General features: G+C 28.7%; 1 protein-coding gene across 1 annotated transcript; it reads right to left on the reverse strand.

Moving 5' to 3' along the window:
- Positions 1-149: 149 nt before the first annotated feature.
- LOC134834943 (uncharacterized) lies at positions 150-21,833 on the reverse strand. The gene is made up of 5 exons (XM_063849774.1): positions 21,549-21,833; positions 8,635-8,903; positions 8,386-8,476; positions 7,974-8,092; positions 150-602 (listed from the first exon to the last, which is right to left on the reverse strand). Exons 2-5 carry the CDS (start codon positions 8,825-8,827, stop codon positions 457-459), a joined length of 549 nt encoding a protein of 182 aa, XP_063705844.1. The 5' UTR covers positions 8,828-8,903; positions 21,549-21,833; the 3' UTR covers positions 150-456.
- Positions 21,834-23,210: the final 1,377 nt, after the last annotated feature.

Raw genomic sequence — 23,210 nt, forward strand, 5'->3', positions numbered from 1 at the left:
AATTTGAAAAATTTTAGTTAATTTTCAAAAATTGAAAAACTTTCGATGAATTTAAAAATTTGTAAAATTTTCAAAAATTTTCTCATAACTCGAATTTTTTCTCCGAAAATCTCGAAAGCTTGAAGTGTAAAAGTTAGTCAGTGGCAAGAGTTGCATAGCAGAGTAGAAAAGTTTTTGTTTAAAAATCTGATAAATATATATGGTGGTTGCAGATCACTTTTTTTCACAATGAAATTTCATTAAAACTAATTAAATAATTTGCACTCTACATTTTCACAAAAACACACTTAAATAACTGTAACTCGCGATCAATTTCAAAAACTTAACTTTTTATCAATATTTTTTCATAACAATCTTTTTTTAACAAAATTTCACTAATTTAGCGCGTTTTTCTTGTTTTTTGCTTGCTAATAATGATCGTTACTACACATAAGATAATAACGATAGGAGCTAATCCTATGTCATCTTGTTCTTTTGCTGCTGTCGACGTTTCTTGAAACCACCCATTTGCTTGAGAAGCTGCGAATTTTCGTCATCTACATCAATTGGATCCCACAGTTTGAGGCGTTTTGGAATATATAACAATCCAATCAATGTGATTGCTGAAAAAAAAGAGAAAATTAATTACTTTCGATTAATTTGCGAAAATTTATTGACTAATGATGAGTAATGACTGCAAATTAATATTCAAACATAGATTAATATTTTTTTATTAAAATTTTCATTAGAACTCTGTTCGCATTCGGAAGACTTGCATCGAAATTTGGCTGATATCCAATAATAATGTATTTGCATTGCGCTTATTTTGTTGAAGAATTGTAGATTTCGGATGAACATGAGACACGAATAAAAGTTGCATTAAAATGTTGTTGTTTCTAAATACCAGAAACAAATTTTTTTTCGTGTGCGATTAAATATTCGCATAAATTATTGTCGCATATCAAGACGTTAAATCTTCTTATTGGAGCAGCAAGGCGCTGTCTTCTTATTTGTGAGGAAGGCGGTTATAAATGCAAGATTTGGTTCATCAATTTATTGGCGAAATTTTTTGGACTGGATGAGAACGAAGCATTGGAAACACTCCAAGTTCTCATTTGTTTGGAAAAATTGTTAGGGCGAGACAGGTATGAAAATTATTTCATATTTTATCCTTTGTAACGCTTTAAGTTCAAGTTTTGTTTTATGAATCTCCTGAGATTTTTTGTATGAGGTTCGTATTACTTATCGGAAGGTTTATAAGCTATAAAATTTGAAAAAAGTTTTTGAATATTCATGAAAATTTGAGATTTATTGAATATTTTAAAGGAGAATTAATATTAAATTTTTAAATTGATTTTTACAATTTTTGCTTTTAAAACTAAACAAATTTTTATAATTTGACACAAGAAAGTTAAAGTTTCAATTTTTTATCAATTTTAAGCTTTGAAAGCAGTTTATTCATCAAAAATTTCATTTGCGAGCAGTTCATTCGTCAAAAATTTTTTTTATTTTCAAGCTTAAAAACCATAAAGAAGACATTGAAAGATAATTTCCGTAATTTTTGATCAATTTCAAGCTTTGAAAGCAGTTTATTCATCAAAAATTTCCTTTGAAAGCAGTTTATTCATCAAAAATTTCCTTTTAAAGCAGTTTATTCTTAAAAAATTTTCTTTTAAAGCAGTTTATTCGTCAAAAACTTTCTTTTAGAGCAGTTTATTCGTAAAAGATTTTCATATTTTTCAATTTTTAAGCTTTAAAACCCATTAAAAAGACATTGAAAGATAATTTCCGTAATTTTTGATCAATTTCAAGTTTTGAAAGCAGTTTATTCATCAAAAATTTCCTTTTAAAGCAGTTCATTCGTAAAAAACTATCTTTTAGAGCAGTTTATTGGTAAAAAAATTTCATATTTTTTAATTTTCAAACTTAAAAATCATCAAGAAGACATTTAAAAATAATCTCCGTAATTTTTGATCAATTTCAAGCTTTAAAAGCAGTTTATTCATCAAAAATTTCCTTTGAAAGCAGTTAATTCGTCAAAAATGTTCATATTTTTCAATTTTCAAGCTTAAAGACCATCAAAAAGACACTGAAAGAAAATTTTCGTAGTTTTTGATCTTAAGCAAAACGAGAACTGAAAATAAAGAATTTTTTAGCAGTTTAAATTTTTTAGCAGTTTAAATTTTTTAGCAGTTTTAAGCTAAAAAATGGTTGAAAATGATAAAATAGAACCTTTCTGACAATAACTTATCCATTTGGAGCAAGATTTGACATAAACTGGCTTTAAAAAAGTATTTATCACTGAAAATTTGAAAATCGCTTTTTTGCTAATTCAAACTATTTAGAAATGCCACAAAATTTCTTTTCAACTTGAAACATTTTTCCTCATTGTCTCGTCCTAAAAAAAATTTTCAAATTTTACTCATCACATCACTGATATTTTTCTTTGATATTTATATTGTCTTTCACTCCATTCACTTTTCATATTCTATTTGCCTTTAAATTTAAACAAAGGTTCCGTCACATTTTCTTTGGCAAACATACAAAAAAATATACATTTCTTCATTTTACATAAAATTTCCCTACTTTTGTTTCTTCTGTGCGAAAATCTTTCTCTGATTTCATAAAATCTATTGATTTGAAATATTATGCCGACAAAGTAACACTTTGTATCTACAAATTATGTAAAACTCAATTATTATTCTGCAAATTCCTCGGTAGATTATATTTTAAAACAAACAGTGTGTGTACTTTTAATTAAAAGAATATTGCTCTCTCATCCAATTTTCGGCAAAATTTTTCACTCGACCTCTTGTGTCTGTCTCTGCTAATAATAACAATAATTTTTGCTCGAACTAGCCAAAAATGCAAAAAGGAGAGATAATTTTCGGAATTTTATCTGGCATACGTGTCATAATGGGGCAAAAGATACACAATGCGAGTGGCCGGCACGAGAGAAAGGAAACACACAGAGAAAAGTATGAAAAGTTATGTATATTTAATAAACGAAGTGGATTTTTGTTCGTTATTTGTATTTCCCTCTACTCGTCCTGTACTCTTGAAAAAGTGAATGCATGTCCTTTTTGTTCGTTTACGTTTCATGTTGTTTTTTTTTTGTTTTTGGACAATGATCAAGCTTATGTGTGAAGTTTTTTCACATTCTTCGTTCGTGTGATTAAAAAGTCTGAATGATGGCAATTTTAGAAAAAAAACCTTATATGAAAAAAATTGAACTAATAAAGAATTTTTCGTATCTACCTATCTGCAATGGAGCGGAATTTTTATTGCAACAGAATGTCTTGTAAAAATATTTCGAATAATATTTTCTAGGTCCATTTAGCACAAAACACAAAAATATTCAAGTCATTTGATAATTGGTTTATGAATGCAAAAATGAGTGGAAATTTGCACAATACACAAAAATCAATGGTGGGGAGGCAGAAAAAAAATAAAGAAGTAGAGAAAAAGGTCATTTATAACGCAAACACATAATTGAGCAAATGGCAAATTCAATTAAGATATTTAACGTTGAAGATTGGTACAGAGAAAGTGTGAAAAATGGAAATGTGGTTTAAGTGCATTTTGGTAAGTAGTTAAGCCGATTTTAACAGATTTTATGGATTGAAGAAGATGGAAAGCTGATTGGAGTTTTTAAGGTAAGCTCTTAATTTTATTTTTGAATTGAACAAATAATGAAATGAGAATTTTAGAAGATGCTAAAGCTTCAAATTGAACAAAAGTTATTCTTATTAAGTTAACATGTTAACATGTTTTTGAACATAAATTTTGAAAATTAGGGGGTATAAATATTTTTCTTTATACAAAATTGATCATTTTTCACTAAAAATTTGAAAATGTGTAAAAATATCGAGTAAAAAAGTAATAAAATTCTCTTGATTTAGTTTTCAAATCAAAACTGTGTCAAAGAAAAAATTTTTTTTCAGTTTCAATTTTTTGGCAGTTTTGAGTTATGAAATGATTAAAAATGATAAATTAGAGCCCTCTGACAAATTTTTATCCATTTGGAACAAAATTTGACAAAAATTGCTTTGACACAGTTTTTGACATAGTTTTTGACACAGTTTTGCTCTTGATTTAGTTTTCAAATCAAAACTGTGTCAAAGAAAAAATTTTTTTTCAGTTTCAATTTTTTGGCAGTTTTGAGTTATGAAATGATTAAAAATGATAAATTAGAGCCCTCTGACAAATTTTTATCCATTTGGAGCAAGATTTGACAAAAATTGCTTTGACACAGTTTTTGACATAGTTTTTGACACAGTTTTGCTCTTGATTTAGTTTTCAAATCAAAACTGTGTCAAAGAAAAAATTTTTTTTCAGTTTCAATTTTTTGGCAGTTTTGAGTTATGAAATGATTAAAAATGATAAATTAGAGCCCTCTGACAAATTTTTATCCATTTGGAACAAGATTTGACAAAAATTGCTTTGACACAGTTTTTGACATAGTTTTTGACACAGTTTTGCTCTTGATTTAGTTTTCAAATCAAAACTGTGTCAAAGAAAAAATTTTTTTTCAGTTTCAATTTTTTGGCAGTTTTGAGTTATAAAATGATTAAAAATGATAAATTAGAGCCCTCTGACAAATTTTTATCCATTTGGAGCAAGATTTGACAAAAATGGCTTTGACACAGTTTTTGACATAGTTTTTGACACAGTTTTGCTCTTGATTTAGTTTTCAAATCAAAACTGTGTCAAAGAAAAAATTTTTTTTCAGTTTCAATTTTTTGGCAGTTTTGAGTTATAAAATGATTAAAAATGATAAATTAGAGCCCTCTGACAAATTTTTATCCATTTGGAGCAAGATTTGACAAAAATTGCTTTGACACAGTTTTTGACATAGTTTTTGACACAGTTTTGCTCTTGATTTAGTTTTCAAATCAAAACTGTGTCAAAGAAAAAATTTTTTTTCAGTTTCAATTTTTTGGCAGTTTTGAGTTATAAAATGATTAAAAATGATAAATTAGAGCCCTCTGATAAATTTTTATCCATTTGGAGCAAGATTTGACAAAAATGGCTTTGACGCAGTTTTTGACACAGTTTTTGACACAGTTTTGCTCTTGATTTAGTTTTCAAATCAAAACTGTGTCAAAGAAAAAATTTTTTTTCAGTTTCAATTTTTTGGCAGTTTTGAGTTATGAAATGATTAAAAATGATAAATTAGAGCCCTCTGACAAATTTTTATCCATTTGGAGCAAGATTTGACAAAAATTGCTTTGACACAGTTTTTGACATAGTTTTTGACACAGTTTTGCTCTTGATTTAGTTTTCAAATCAAAACTGTGTCAAAGAAAAAATTTTTTTTCAGTTTCAATTTTTTGGCAGTTTTGAGTTATGAAATGATTAAAAATGATAAATTAGAGCCCTCTGACAAATTTTTATCCATTTGGAGCAAGATTTGACAAAAATTGCTTTGACACAGTTTTTGACACAGTTTTGCTCTTGATTTAGTTTTCAAATCAAAACTGTGTCAAAGAAAAAATTTTTTTTCAGTTTCAATTTTTTGGCAGTTTTGAGTTATAAAATGATTAAAAATGATAAATTAGAGCCCTCTGACAAATTTTTATCCATTTGGAGCAAGATTTGACAAAAATGGCTTTGACACAGTTTTTGACATAGTTTTTGACACAGTTTTGCTCTTGATTTAGTTTTCAAATCAAAACTGTGTCAAAGAAAAAATTTTTTTTCAGTTTCAATTTTTTGGCAGTTTTGAGTTATAAAATGATTAAAAATGATAAATTAGAGCCCTCTGACAAATTTTTATCCATTTGGAGCAAGATTTGACAAAAATTGCTTTGACACAGTTTTTGACATAGTTTTTGACACAGTTTTGCTCTTGATTTAGTTTTCAAATCAAAACTGTGTCAAAGAAAAAAATTTTTTTTCAGTTTCAATTTTTTGGCAGTTTTGAGTTATGAAATGATTAAAAATGATAAATTAGAGCCCTCTGACAAATTTTTATCCATTTGGAGCAAGATTTGACAAAAATTGCTTTGACACAGTTTTTGACATAGTTTTTGACACAGTTTTGCTCTTGATTTAGTTTTCAAATCAAAACTGTGTCAAAGAAAAAATTTTTTTTCAGTTTCAATTTTTTGGCAGTTTTGAGTTATGAAATGATTAAAAATGATAAATTAGAGCCCTCTGACAAATTTTTATCCATTTGGAGCAAGATTTGACAAAAATTGCTTTGACACAGTTTTTGACACAGTTTTGCTCTTGATTTAGTTTTCAAATCAAAACTGTGTCAAAGAAAAAATTTTTTTTCAGTTTCAATTTTTTGGCAGTTTTGAGTTATAAAATAATTAAAAATGATAAATTAGAGCCCTCTGACAAATTTTTATCCATTTGGAGCAAGATTTGACAAAAATTGCTTTGACACAGTTTTTGACATAGTTTTTGACACAGTTTTGCTCTTGATTTAGTTTTCAAATCAAAACTGTGTCAAAGAAAAAATTTTTTTTCAGTTTCAATTTTTTGGCAGTTTTGAGTTATGAAATGATTAAAAATGATAAATTAGAGCCCTCTGACAAATTTTTATCCATTTGGAGCAAGATTTGACAAAAATGGCTTTGACGCAGTTTTTGACACAGTTTTTGACACAGTTTTGCTCTTGATTTAGTTTTCAAATCAAAACTGTGTCAAAGAAAAAATTTTGAAATTTTTTCTAAAAACATCTTAAACTTAAATAGTGCAAAATGCCAAACTTGTTGAAAAACAGCTAAAAAATCTAGAAAAACTTGATTTCTTAAGTCATTTAGTATGAAAAAGTATTTCAAAATCTATATAAAATTTCTATATCCCCCATGGTGATTTTTGGTAAAAATTATGGGGGAAGAAACGCGAAACAGAAAACGGTCTTGGAACACCCTAAAGAATTATCAAAAGATATCGGGTTTAGATTGGATGATTTGGCTATAAATTCTGTTAAAAATATTTCTGAGTCGATCCTGAGACCAGGTTGAAGCAAATTCTGCAATTATCATGAGAACTCAGGTCATTCTTTTAGATGTTTAAAATTATAGCATGTCCAGATAAAAATGCTCATTGATAGTACACATCACCCGATATCCGCATTTCATCGAAAAATAAATGGCATGAGATTTTTTGATGGTTTTCTGTTAGTTAGCTAAAGTAGTCGAAAAAACTTAAATACAAAATTCTGGAACGAGCTTTTGAGATTTTAGACATTTTTTAGTGCATTTGGGTACATTTAAGTACCTCTTTGACATACCCGATCTAACTGAAAATGCATAGAAACACTTTAGAACATTACCTATGGAAGATTCTTCTCCATTATATGAAAAAGCCTGACGACTTTGAGTTTTTGTACCATAAGTCAAATAAGAGAATTTAAACTGATTTTCCATTTTTTTTGTTCGAACAAATTTTCAAAGAGAAATATTTACATGGACTGAGTTCAGTAAAAATCGCATTCTTTTTTTCTTCAAATAAAAATGCAATTTCTTTAAAATTCCAAGACAAATTGAAACATTTACCCATTATTTGCATTTTTTATTTCTTTTGGACTTGAACCATATTTTCTTTGCTTCGTTGACGATTTTTCTTCTTCTATGCCAGAGCAATCTTTACTCATTGTTTTTTCTTTTAAAAAAGAAATTCAATTAAAATAATGAAACGCAGCGCATGTTTCACTACATTATTATTCAAATTGCTAAAGTAATTGAATTGTTTTCTTTTTTTTTGTTCTTTCATTTCATTATATATGTAGATTTTTTTTTTGCATTTTACTAGTGTGAAGATTGCGAGATTAATTTAAATGTTTTATTCACAGAATATTTTCAAAACACTTTTAAATTCCGAACGTTGCTGCTGCATTTACTGCAAAAAACGATTTTTTATGCCTCCTGCATTCATAATTTTAATTCGACTCACACACTGAATTTTTAACACGTTTTTTCGAGCCTTTTTTTAAAAGCCTTATTACGATCGGAAGGAGGAAAAAAGTTGATACTTACAATTTAGAACACATGGAAATATAACATAAAAATTTAATGTGGTCGATCGAAAATACAAGGCCTCTGTTGCATATAAAAGTAATGTAATGCCGAGTGAGCATCCGCCCATACTAACAACTCTGTTGTTTTTTTTTGTGTTTGTCATAATCATCGTTGTTGTCGATTTTTATTGGAAAAAGAGAAACATGGAAAGAAAATTATATTATTAGAATTGGCTGGTTTTTCGTCTTTCATATTTTTTTCCGTTTTTTCATTGTGCGTTTACGCTATTATCCTATTAAAAAGGCATGAAGAACATGTGTTTCGCCTTTCATGCCTGAATGAATATTTTAACCGGTTGAAAATAGCGCCGCACTGCACTGCACCAAAAGACGGAAAAAACATGAAAGGCAGAGAAATCGGTTAAACTTACGGCTTATAATGTATATAAAGTGTGCAATGAACCAAAGCCACTGCCTTTAGTATACAGTACATTCCAAGAACGCGTGATATTGTGAAGTCTCCTATACACGAAAAAAAAAGAAAAATTATTTATTTACAACAACAAATCAATGTCCATAATTTTCCCATCTATCGCCACAAGTGACATTCGCGATCGATGATGATTTATGGGACAGGTAACGAGCAAATTGATAATCAATAAAAAAAAAAGTAAACCTACCTTCGATATATTGTGTGTCTGTGTGATTCCCGAGGAAGCTCCGACGCTCGATATAACTCCGGAACGACGTGCCAAGATCCATGAACGCTACGAAGGCAATCCATCCACGAAATGCGTATAGTAGTTTGCGATCCATTTCAGATATGAACTTTTGTCCTTCTTGCTTCTTGAAAATGACTTCATTTACTTTCATTTATTGCTTTTGTTTCAGATCGCAGCTGACAGTTGGGGAAGGAGACAGAGATGTGAAGTTTAGAGTTTTAGAGAATCTGAAAGAGAAGAAAAGGAATCAGGTGAGTATTTTTTGTTTGACAAGTGTCAACCTTTTTAGTTACAATTATCATCGCGAAAAACAAATAATTTCTTCAGTTGTTTCACGGTTGCGAAACTAATGACATCAATAAAAATCATTTTCAATAAATATTATAAATATTAATTTTGAAAATCAAATACTGAAGTGATCTTGTCAAATCCAATGAACCAATTAATAAGGTTTTGGACCCAACAAAAGAATTATCAGGTTTTAGAGAAAGAAGTCACATTTGGACTACTATAAACAGAATAAGGTGCGAAAATGGCAAATGCAATTATTTGTTGTCTAAATGGGGAAAGAGAGAAGATCCCTTTTGCAAATGCAGACAAGTTGACCAAACAATAAAACACATAGTCCTTGAATGTCCTTTAACGGCATTTCCTGGATCGATTACTGATATCCATTATGCCAGCTTTGGCTTTGCAACTTTAAGGCTCTCGTTTAATACAATGCCCAATCTCATCAAAAACTTCTACATACGAGTTTGATCAAAAATCCTTGAATGAAAACATTCGTAAAGCTCGAGAAGCTAGGATATTTTGATGCAAAAAGATTCATGATCATTTGAAATCTTTCTACTGGATGGAGAATCTAATGGAAAACTGGAAGATCCTCGAGCCTGATTGTACTTTATACTATCGAAAGTCTTACGTTTTTAGCGAACGCGGCTTTTACTTGTCATCCTTAACAGGAGCTGTCAAAATTCATTCAACACTTCCAGGAGTCTAAAAGGGTTTCTCAAATAACTCTGAAGTAAATTTCAAGCACGATTGGAGTCAACAAAGTTTTTCATGACTTTGGATCTCGAGCCTACGACCTTACGCTTGAAAATTGACAGTCAGATACGTTAACCATTGAAGTAAGTTGATTCCCTGAACTACAAAAAATCACCTGTCCTCAAAGTGCTTGATATAGAACAACACAAGTGTTAACGATCAATGTTAACGGCGAAAGAAAACTAATCATAGGAATCTGGGTTTAACAGTTTTTTCTCAAAATATCAAAATTAATTTCATTCTTCCTTCAACCATCAAGTAGAAACAACGTAAATGAAAAATAGTATAATTCAGTGATCCCTTCCCAGGTATACCAATTGCCTATTTCAAATAAAGCCTTGTTCTCATCAACAAGAAAAAAATTGAATTTCAACTAACTCAACTCCATCACCAATTAAATTAAATCATAAAACCAAAGTAAACTTTAACAATAGATCAATTATCTAATCCATATTGACATGTCATATCATCAGTAACTTTTCTAATTGCCATCCATTCATTAATTTGCTGAACAACACATCATTTCACCGACACCTGCATCAACATTCCTGTCAATTATGCGCCCGTTCAATCATCACGCGTTGCATTAAAACATCAAAGGAGACTCAAATTATCGTCTGTCACTCATTACGCCGCACTGATGATGATCAATGTGTAGTTAAAAACCTTTTTTGGCTGGCTTTCAATAACGGATTTTCGTTACTCGACTACATCGTATCTGTCACGAAGCGCTTTCGGTATCTGTCCACACAAATCGACACTCGACCACAATTCTCCTCATTTATTAAAAAGGTGAAAAGTATGTTAATGCAAAGTGGGTTATGTGTGGGCTGCGGTGCACTATATGTGGCTTGACAGCAGCGACGACTGATTCGACGAATTGAATTATATACGGCGTACTTCAAAGAATTGAACGAGAGCTTTTGCAAAGCAGATGTGTCTTTGCAATTGGTTTTGTTTTGTTTGTCTTTTCTCGTTGTTTCGTGAATTGAAATGCTTTGTTTGAGTCGATGATTGAAAAAGTTTGCAGCGGATTGAAGTGCTTGTGACACAAAAAACTTTGTGCATCTCTCATTAAAATCCAGCCACTCAGATCAACTTCTTCAAACTCTCATTTGCACTCAAGCAGCCATCCATAAAAAGTTTTCCTTGCAAAAAAACATTATTATTATTTTTATTATAATGTAAACGCAAAAAAGTTTCTCGACAATTTTTTGTTCTCATCTTTCGTTACTATATTTCTTCATTGTTCGGAATAAATGCACTCGAGTGGCAGAAACAAAAACTCAACGATGAAGTAATTTTCGCGACCATATGTTTTTCTCGTGAAAGTTTCTTAATGCATGAGACAATCGAGGACCATATTGTGGGTGCAACAGGATATTTAATGCGAAGGATGTAATGGACTGAAAGTTTTTTCTTATCATCGTCTTTTGTCTCCGTTTTTCTGTCATTAACTAACATGACGTTCGATCAAATTTTTTTTTGTTAAGTCAATGCTTTTGGTGGACAGAATGTTAACAAAAACTTTTTGTTACACGAACAAAAAATCAGAGTGACTGCCAATGTGAAAACTTGTGTAAGTGACACCATTTATCAGTCATTAGACACATAAAAGAAACATGATATGAAGTCATCGTATTAAAAATACCAAGAAAAACTTGTTAAAGTAACTTGAAAAAAATACCAGGAACTCAATTTCTCACACAATAATTGTCCATATTACGGAAATTCTGCATTTAATTACCATCATTAATTGCAGTTTGTCCAATCAAAAAACAATAACCAATCAATAATCACTTTTACATCCGGATATTGCTGCAAATTATATTGAATTCCTACCAAGGGACTCCTTGTTAATAACATTTATGGAAAATTAAGTTCGCTTGTAAACATCCTGCAAATTTTAGGAAAACATGAGACCACAAAACTGAAAATTGTTTCCCTCATTTAGTAAAATGTTCCGCCACTCTTTGAAAAACATTTATTGAAAGCTAGACGAACGGAAACATTTCGCCGCAAATTTGATCAAAAACTTTTGAAAATATTTCTGCCGATATCGATACTCGTTTACTCGTCGTATAAGCGAAAAAGTTGTTCCATTCCGGAAATTGGTAACTGACAACTTTTCCAAACAATTATTGTTTTTTTTTTGAAAAAAAAAACTTATTGAAGTGTTTTTAGTATGCTACGTGACATCATAGGAACCGGTAAATATATAAACACCCGTTAATATCGTTTTATTGACATAATTAGCACCGCATTGTATTGATTACAATTTTATTGTTTATTACATAAACCCAGCTATTTTTAACGTATTTGCTGACACTTTTCATTCACATCACATTATGCAAAAATAATTTTTGCCATCTGATGATAGACGTTGAACACAAAATGAGCATTAAAAAAGTGTAAATATTTATAAATGTCGAGAAAAATGTTGAAAGGTCATTTTTTTTACTTGTCAGTTCGTTGCATCTTCTTCCTCTTTTTCTTTTTTTTTATGAAGACATAAAAATTCACTCGACACGAAAAACAGCAGGAAATATTTTAACATCATGAACACATTTCCTTTTGGGTTTTTCTCTCTTCATAATAATTTTCTACACATTATGAACCGGAAAATGCTCCATGCACAAAATTAAGATATTAAAAAACATTAACTTTCCAACTCCTTCCTCCATTATTCTTCATTTGCGAAATATAAATTTCTTCTTGGGTGCAGTTTTAGTAAATGTGGGAAGATTGCATGTTTCGCAAATTCAAGTTTTACTTTTCTTAATCCGTTTAATTTGTTTTTTACAGGTCCAGAAGCTTAAAATGATATTTTACATAAAAAACTAATTTAACAAAAATGTTTATATCACTTGAGTTGAAGATTTCGACAAATACTACTTCAGATATTTTCATACCAGATAAGGACTTTAGTAAAATGTCAGACATCTTAAGGAGTTGTAAAACAAAAACAATTAAAAAATTATATCAATTAAAAAAACCTAAGACTAAGTAAGAGAAAACATTTTGAGCAAACTCATCAAGATATTAAAATTATCAAAATCACAATCCATTCAGGTTATAGAGGCGAGTAAATTTACATCAATACACAATTTAAGGAACCTCATTCGTTAAGCGAAGAACAACTTATTACTTGGGATCCAACGATCGACTGAACCTAAAGTCAATATGCAGAAAAAAATATGTCTATAGTAAGAATTATGAAAAGGAAATTAGTACCAGTTCAAATTTCAATCTGACCCTCGTGAAAAATTTAATGGAAAAAATTTTCAATAAAATGAAAATTTGAAAAAAAATTTTACAAATATCGGAAATACTTCAAAGATTATGGATAATTCAGGACGAATCCATTTTAAAGTGAATATGGACATATTCAGTGAACGTCGTACATAGTTCACCCGCCTCCCCCCTCATCAGATCCGGCGTAAATTTCGACTAGTTCAAAATAGTAAATTTTATGTTAAAACGTGATGAATGAAATCCAAAAAATCTCCAAAAAATATTCAAAAGTTATTACATCATCAAAAAAAAAAATAAAAAAAATAAAATAAAATAAAAAGAAAAAAAGTAAATAGAATTAAAGAGTAAAAGATTATATTGAGTCTATAAAAAAAGTAAAAATCAATTGAAATACTGAACATAATACTCCCACGTGAAAAAAATCCGTTGAGAGACATTAGATTTTCACACTCTACAATCATCGCCCCAATCTACTACGAGGAAACAGAAGCAAAAACTGTTCCCATTCAAAGATTAATAGCACTGCAACATGCTGTTAAATTGCATGTTTATAAGCCCGAAAAATTTTTTCGGTGCATGAGACAAAAAAGCGGACCACATTTAGTCGGTTAATGTATTTTTATTTAAACATTTTTTGTCGTTAGTGGTCGACATTATATGTACTTGCTCGAATTATGCATTTATTATCTCCCAAAACCACTAAAGCGATTTCCAAAAAAAAAAACTTTGCAACTTTGCAATTTTTCCGCTGCTGGTCAATGACGGAGAAGATGCTTTCATCGCATTATCGTGTGGTTGCGATTGTGCACGTTCTCTTTAACCGCAAGTAAGATATTTTCCGAAGGCACAAAGATTAATGTTGACATGGTTGCAGCAATAATGCAGCAGTAATCGGAAATCAGTTTGCAAAAGTTCTGTACGATGCTTTTATTCGAAAGGAAGAAACAAGAGAGAAAAAAATAAAATTAAATCCTGGGGGATATTTTGAGACATGCGAGTTGATACAAGGCGTATATTCGGCATAAAAAAATAAGAAAAACTGACATTTTTATTACATTTTGTACATATTCGTTTAAAATCGCATTTGTCTAGAATGGCAACGGGAACGGATTATTTGTAAACTACTTCTTACATTTATTGTCTATTTTAACATATACGATCACACAGATTCGTGAAATTGCAAGTAAGTAGTATTAAAATGTAATTTAATGTTACTTCTCTATTTTTACCAGTTTTTTTTCGAAATGTACTAAAATATTTTACAAGTCGAGGAATGAAAAATGCTTTTTCAATTTCTTGTTCAGAGTGTGTTAAAATTGGAATTTCTTTTATATTAAAAAATACCTTAGTAACTATTTTGAGAGATGGATGGTTGCATTACGAGTAAGCATTAGGTACACACAGTGCATTAAGAATTTCACAGTGACAGGTGGAGCGGAAAATGCATAACCAGGCGTCAGCATTATCGTTGTGCATCAAAAAGATCTGAAGACACGACATTTGTGCATTAAATTTCATGTTTGTGAAAGGCGAGGTAATTGAAATACACAGAAAGAGCATATGAAATGAGCGCTTAAGTAGTATTAGGGGTGACCTGACTGAGGTAAGTGATTAGATTTTTTTTTTTAAACATTTTTAAGTAAAAATCGATAATGATGATTTTTTTTATTTGATTACAAAGATATTTTTTTTCTAAACAGTCAGGTAAGACTAAGGTAAGTAATTTCATATATTTTTTTTTATTTTTTTTTAAATCTAATTTATAACTTTTTTAGGAACGACTCCACAATTTCTATAATGATGATTTTTTTCAAATCAAAATCTATCCAATTAATTCAAACCAAGCTAAATATTCAAAAGAAAAACCTCAAAAACTAAATTTGAAGCAAATCTATAAGAACAATCTATGCTGAAGTTTTGCAAGAAAAAAAATCACATCTTTAATCTTCAAGTGCAAGTTTCTTGCCTGAGGTATCTGAAAACATCATGTGTGCAATCATTCGAAATGGACTGGTATCATGAAACTTTTTGATGAATTGAGGCTTTTCAAATTAAATTACTTCAGATTATGGGATATACTTGTGAATATTGAAAACACTTTAACACGACAAAGACTCCATGACTATTCAAGCCCAACAGATAGGCAAAAACAAAGACAACGCTAGAAAGGACATGATACTCCAAGATCGCAAGGTAACGGATGCCACTGTAACAATTTCTGACCAAGAAAAGGATCAAGTAGAGCTGAAGAAACTGAAGCTGTTCCATCTTTAAATTTATTGAAATGATCTCGAAATCCACGACACTATGAAAATTCAAATGAAGTCCTCAAAAATCTTCATAAACAGCTTTTATTAATTTTAATAAGCTGCTAAAATGACAATGAGAATCAATACAAAGGAATTTAATAAAGAAATATTAAAAAATACAAAAAAATTAAAGAGATCGGTTAAATCTACCGTTACTCCTATAATCAAATGCAATTCATGCTCAACCTCTTAGCAGGCTCAAAACATGCAAGTTTCTATTGTTGTTTAAAGAAAAAGAATGAAACAAGAAAACTTTTCATGCTACAAGAAAAACATGATGAATTGTGACCACGATGATGCTTCACAGTCAATCTAACCGCACTTTTCTTGAAAGAGCAAAAGCAAAATCTTTCAACTCAAAGAATATGAAGATGATGGAGCATAAAAATGAAAGAAAATTGTGCATTTTATTTATTATTACCCACATACTGCCACATAAATCTTTTACTAAAAAAAGCCGAGAAAAACTTTTTTTTTACTGAAAAATAAAATTGAGGAAAACTTTTAACGCAAACCTCTTTGTTGTTGCATTTTTTAAGGCAATTTATGTATTTTTTTTCCTGATACATAAAAAAAATTGTGAATGCAAAACATATATACAGTCAATGTTTGTGAGCATGCATTTGATAGACAGCAGCTTAATATAGTGTTTTCGAGTGCCTTTGGGGGATATTTCGTAGCTCGGCTTTATTAAAACGAAATAATAAAACGTGTCTGGTGCACCAGATGTTCATATCGACGAAAAGTGTAGTGAGACATTTTATTTATGTCTCATTTTGTCACTCTAACAACTACTGAAACTTTGCAATAAATTTCGTTGATTATTAAATAAATATTAATAATAATAACGAGCGGATCAATAAAGCGATATATAATCACGTGCGATTAAACAATTGGCTTAAATAATTTACGTTTTCGGGATAAAACAATCAAATTTTGGCACAAATAGGACGATAAATAAATTAAATTATTATAATTATCAATTTGCGCGAATTAAATGAAATTAGGCTGCACAAAGTTTACTTTACCCAAATATTTGCTCAAGCATGAGAGCAAACGAAACACTTTATTATTATTTTAAAGTATGCGCGATTTCCTTCGCATGCAACGTTGAATTTCCGGAGGACTAAACTACTTCATAAACAACTATTTTTTACTACCTCTAAAAATGTTTTTTTCCACGAAATGCGCTGAAAATGTGGTGCAAAGTAATTATTTATTGTGGTACGAGTTTATATGACGAAACCCCAAAGCGGCATTAGAAAATAAGAAATTTCGTTTGGAAAAGAACAGAACCTTTCATTACTGTAATAAACAATATTTATATATTTTCCGTTCGCTCGTTCATGACTTGATTCTGATGACGACGACGACGTGCAAAAAAGGTAAAAAGCCACTTTAGATTACGACAAACGATAAAACGTCGCTGTGTTTGATTAAACTTGACTCGTTTGTTTTGTGAGGTGTGAAAATTGCAGCGAACTGGGGAGGGAAAATTGGCTGCAGTGCAAATTAAAATAAATAAACGGAAATTAAATGTAACCTAATTGGTAAAATGGTTAACATTGATGGTGTAATTTTTTCCATGCGGCTTCACGAATGCGACCAATAAATAACTCGGGCATCCTGCTGGTTGGTCAGAAGCGCAGTAGGCAGCCCGTTAATATGGGAAAGGTAAATAAAAATTGAATTGAAGCGTATGATTTTTTTTTTGCTTAACACTTGAAGCAAAATGAATTTAATGCAATAAAGACTCGGGGTAATAATAATTTTCTTATGGAAAAAGTTGTTGGAAGGGATCCAGATTGTATCTATGGGATGAATGTGAGCCAAGAAATTCGTATTAAAAAAATGTCTTTTTTTCATAAAAACTAAAAAAGAGAGGATATCGTTTAAATAAAGAGCTTAAACGATTACGATTAAAGTGTTTTATGAAATTATTATTGGAATGGACGTTACAAGGGTGTTTTTTAAGAGTGCAATTTGTAACCATGAAAAAGATGGAAAATATGTTTTTAGATCATAATGGGTTTAACTTTCTGCAAAGTGACATAATTTGGTTTTATTTCATTCATCGAGATTTTTTTTTTGTGAGATTTTTGTAATTTTTCAATCAATTGAATTTTAAAGCTGTTATAAATATTTTTTAAAAAAATTTTCATCAATTATTTTAATTTTAATTAAGATTATTTTAGAAAAAAATAATCAAGTATTCTTTAAACTTAATTTCCCAATCTTCTAAACTTGATTACTTTGATTTAAAATTTTTGTTTTTTTACTTTTAGAAAAATTTAGTAAAATTCAAAATTTTAATTTGTTTTTAGATTTTTATAGGCGAGAATTCTTCTTTCCAAAGCAGCTTCAAAATACACTAATAAATAAATTCCAATGTCCCATTTTAAAAGTCCAATAAGGCGAATAAATTTAATATTTTCATTTTTTGTCCCATGAGGATTTTCATGAGGGGAGGGGAAAAAAATAAATATTATTAAATTTTTTGTTAGTGTTTTTAAACGTTTTCAGACGTTAAACGTTGATTCTTAACATTTATTTAATTTTGGTTAAAAATCAATTAAAAATGAACAAATATCAAATAAAATCTCAAAAAATAAAAATTTTTGAAAAAAAAATTATTTTGGTCACGTGACTCAAAAAATAATTTCTTCTACATTTCCATAGGAAAGGTCTTTTTAAAGCAAGTTTCTTCTGTTTTTTGAATAATCATGATAAGATCATAAATAGTAATTTTTCATTATTTTTCAATAAAAAATTCAAAAAAATGTATTTATATTTAAAAAAAAAATATTTTTATTTTTTATTTAATTTTTACTTTTCCCCCTGAATTTTTTTGACAAAATCCGAGGGGGGAGACAAAAAATGGATATATTAAATTTATTCGCCTAAAGCAAAATAAAAAAAAGTTAAAAATTTCATTAAAAGTTATCGTTTTTATGTCTGTTTAACATTTATTTCATTTTTAATAAATTTTAAAGAAATTTTCGAACAAAAAAATTTTTTTTTTAAGTTTTTAGTAATTTTTATGAGAAATCTTTTTTCAACATGAATTTTTTCTCTAAAATTATTTTTTGTAAAATTACTGAAATTATTTTTTTTTAAATTAAATTTTATGAAATTTTTAATTTTGAATGAACAAATCTCGAAGTAAATAATAAAGAAAAATAAAAAAATTTTTACATATTGTATGAAATTTTTTTTTCCAAAATTTTAAGTTTATTTTTAAACTTGCAATGAAGCGAAAAATTGATTTCCTCTGAAAATATCTTCGTTGAAATATTTTTTCTGCTAGAATGCATTTCATAAAATTCTACTAAGCCAACAGTTAAGTTTTTTTTCTCTCGCAAATCCTTTTGTTTTTATTCTAGTTCGTTTCCTTCTTTATTCTCTTCGCTCTTTAATCATCACGTTTTATCTTCAATGCGCTTCACTTTTAACTTCCTAATATTCGTTTTCGTTTTCTCACAGCTTTTTATCAATGCTCGTGCCTACGCAAAGTTCAACAAAAGTTCATGCTGCAATGTGTTCTCGAGTGTTAGAATTTTCCCGAGTTTTTGTTTGAGTAAAAAATTTTCAAAGACTTAAATTTTTACACCTTGTTAAGTTAAGAACTATTGTAAAGTTAAAATGGGGAAAATCCTACTTTGTAATTCAAAAAACTAAAACTCTTAAATTTCTTGATGAAATTTATGCGAAAACAACTTTCATAACTCCTGAAAATCTTCCAGTAAAAAAATTCATAAATTACGAATTTTCACTTCGCTTCACATGGCGCGCGATAAGTATCACGACAGAACACAAAAAATCGTTCATAACTTCTAAGATTACACATTATTTCCCGTATCTGTGCATTAAACGACACTTCATCATCATCATCAAATATGTTTCTGCGCTATCATCACATTTGTTCGGGAGATAATATGCTTTTAACACATTTCATTCTGCGATCGAATGTCGCTAAGTGAAGCTCAAGTGACTTCCTACTTTGTTTCATCCGCTTTTCCTACGCGTATCGCTTACAAATATATGAAAACTCAATTAAATTTAATCGCATTTCGATCTGAACGAATGGAAAAAAAACATAAAATTTTTAAAGGGCACGTCTCTCTTTTAAAATTCCATCTAATTGTCATTATTTACCGATAACCCAATATGTGGCACTTGTACAATTCCAATAAATTGCGATGCGTTTTTTTTCTGTGTTGTTTTGTTTTGCAGATATCTAGCCAATAAATATTACCGCATAGCTACACGCGAAAACGAATAGAGGTTTTAAAAATTTTTTTTTGGACTAACGAATGAAAACGCATTTCGGAAGTTGTAAATTTTTGTTTTGAAATTTATGATTTATTTAGGATTTCCCGCAATAGAAATTTATTTGATTTTATTTTTTTATTTTCCGTTTAAAAATTTTTCCTTTTTTAAATAATCTAAGACTCTTAGACTAAGAGATGATTTTTTAAAAGTTTTTCACAAGTGATTTTTTTTCGCATATTTTTAATTTTTTATAAATTATTTAAAAATTTTTTTAAATAATAAAAAAAATAAAAATTCTTAAAATTGGTAAAAAATATGTAAATTCTTTACGAAACTCAAGAAGAATTCGTTTCGGCAATAATTTACATATTTTTTATTTTTCTTATACTTTGCGAATTTTTAAAATAAAATAAAATAAAAATTTTTAAGAATTACAGAAACTCAAAAATTTTTAAGAAATAGATCAAAATTCTTCTAAAACTTAAAGGTTAAAAAAATAAAAATTTCCGAAAAACTTAAAAAAATCTAGAAGTCGCTTAAAAAATCATCTCTTAGTCTTATTAAAAATAAAAAATTATAACATGAATAAAAAAAACTCGAAAAGGAAAAATAAATAAAATTTTCTTTGAAAAATTAAAAAAAAAAAAAAATTGTCTGTTTTGTGACTGAATTGAAAAATTTTTTTTTTCTCAAAAAAAAAAAAATTTTTTTTTCTCAAAATTATTATTTTTTTTCTCAAAATTATTATTTTTTTTTTATTAATTTTTAAATTTTGTGAATTAATAAAAACAAATAATTGAGAATTTGAGAAAAAATATTTTTCATGTCAGTCACAAGACCCAGACAAATTTTTTTTTAATTTTTCGAAGAAGTTTTTTTTTTATTTTGAGTTTCTTCGTTTGAATTTTTTAAAGCTTTTCACAAGCGAATTTTAGATTTTATCATGTTTTTTTTTTGCAAATTTTTGATTTTTTGAACTTTAAGTTTCAGAAGAATTTAACCTAATTCATAAATATTTTTTGAATTTCTATAATTCTTTAAAGTTTTTTATTTTTTTAGTTAAAAAATTTTAAAATTCAAAAAATTAGTAAACATTTAAAAAATTAATAAAAGAAAAAAATATGTAAAATTATTTCCAAAACTCAAGAAGAATTCGTTTCGGCAGCAATTTACATATTTTTTTTATTTTTTTAATATTTTTCGAATTTTTACTAATATTTTAAAAATTATTTAAAATTTTTTAAATTAAAAATAAAAGCTTTTAAGAACTACAGAAATTCAAAAATACTTAAGAATTAGATAAAAATTCTTCTGAAACTTAAAGTTAAAAAAAAAAACAAAAATTTACGAAAAACTTGAAAATATCTAAAATTCACTTGTGAAAAGCTTTGAAAAACTCAAACGAAGAAACTTAAAAAAAAAAAAAATTTTCTCTGTTTCGTGACTGAATTAAAAAAAAAATATTCTCAAAATTATTATTTTTTTTTTAAATTTTAAAATTTTATGAATTAATAAAAAAAACATAATAATTTTGAGAAAAACATAATTTTCATGTCAGACACAAGCCAGAAAAAAATATTTTTTTTAAATTGTTCGAAACACGATAAATAGTCCGTTGTTCAATCAACCACGACGCTGCACCAACAACTTCAACCAACACACGACTTGGCTCGTTCGCATGAATGGAAAATTGACAGAATTTTTTTTTTGTGTTTGTCTTCTTGGTCGGTATTATTGGTTAACGACACCTGTAAGCTCCATTTAACCGTATACTGGAATTGTTTTGACACATTTCGATGCATTCCTCGCTTCGAGATAAATTTTCATAACAAAAACGTCAAAAACACTTAATTCGTTGTTCTACTTTTGGAAATATTTCTAACGCGACACCAAAATATTATCATTATTACATTTTATTATTAATGAAAACACCTGACGTCTAAAAATGTGCTGCTAAAAATATAAAAATACAAAATAAATTGGATTTACCGAAAGTTTCTGACAGCTGGCGTCGAGAGACTCTATCATTCGTGAGAGTTAATTTATTTTAGACAATCAATTTTCGTGATTTTTTTGTGTGATTTGATTAATTAATTCAATGTTTTTGTTCAATTTGCGTCTCTTATTTTTACTTTTCACGCTGATTTTTCACACAAACCAAGCGTAAATATTCGATTTTCATTCAGAAAAAGCACATGAATTCACTTGTAAATAATCAACAACACTTTTCTTTTTTTTATATTTTGGTAAATATATTTATCGATGCGAAAACTTCTTCTATTCACGACGAAAGCCAAACTCTAAATGTACATTTTCCACTTGTGTTTTCCAACAAAGACTTGTGTGTGTGAAGAAGACCCTCTTGAGGTTATGATTTTTGTGTGTCTGTTTTCGTTGAATGTGAACGTGGAAAATTGTCAAAATGAACACAGGCTGTATGGATTGTATGGCAGAACCCGGTTGCGCTCTCGTTTCTGCGCACCGTATTTTCATAAAATTCGTTGGATTTCCAATATTTGTGCGAATGTGTGCGTGAAAAACGTAGAAAAGGCGTTATAGTGATTTTTGTTTTTAAATAAAAGATATTTTTAAGCAAAAATTTTTTATATGATTTTCATCAAATTTTAAAATCAAGATAAAAGAAAAAACTTACAAAAGTTCATTTCAATTGATATCTTGACTAAATATGAGCCAATAAAATTTTTGGTTTTTTTATGAAAAAAAGACTAAAACTATATTTATTTTATTATTTTTATTTTATTTTATTTTTTTATAAACTATAAAATATATATGAAGCAATGAAAGCAATGAAAGCAGAAAGTAAGCAGATTTGAAAAAGTAATCGATGAAAATGAAAATGCTCATATATGCTGAAAAAAGTGAAAACCGCTATTCATGAAGCAAAAAGTCGAAGAAAAAGAGGTTTACTAAAATAAAAGTGAATTTTTGTTGTTCAGAAAAAAATGTTTTCATTAAAAAAAAAATTTTTTTCCCAATTTTCCTCCTGATTGTTAAGCGAACTTGGAAAATTTTGAGCCTAAAACAAAATTCATGGATTGTACTAAGATCCTCACGACTTAGAATGTGGATTTTTGTTGTTTAGAAAAAAAATAATTTTCTTCGAAAAAAAAATTTTCCCAATTTTCCTCCTGAATGTTGAGCGAACTCGGAAAATTTTGAGCCTAAAACACAATTCATGGGTTGTACTAAGATCTTCACGACTTAGAATGTGGATTTTTGTTGTTTAGGAAAAAAATAATTTTCTTCGAAAAAAAAATTTTCCCAATTTTCCTCCTGAATGTTAAGCGAACTCGGAAAATTTTTTGATTAAAACAATGCTTATTAAGTGTACTACAATCCTCACGAGTTAAAAAGTGGATTGTGGAAAAGTGGAAAACAAGAAAAACTGCTAAATGTGTAAGTATCTCAATATAAATGTATTTTAAAACAAGAAAAACTACTTTGCGTGTTGAATGAGACTTGAATGCGTGCTAGAATGCGTGGATTTCTTTGAACTTGTCAAAGTCGAAATGCACGGTGATCTCGTCGATCAAGAGTTCCTGGGCTCTCTTCGAAAGTTGCTGGTAGAGGCTTTTGAGGCCCCTACCTAGCGCCAATCGGTCCTCACACTTAGAGCCATGAATGTTCATT

Source organism: Culicoides brevitarsis, chromosome 3 (assembly GCF_036172545.1).
Source record: "Culicoides brevitarsis isolate CSIRO-B50_1 chromosome 3, AGI_CSIRO_Cbre_v1, whole genome shotgun sequence".
NCBI classification, from domain to species: Eukaryota; Metazoa; Arthropoda; class Insecta; order Diptera; family Ceratopogonidae; genus Culicoides; species Culicoides brevitarsis.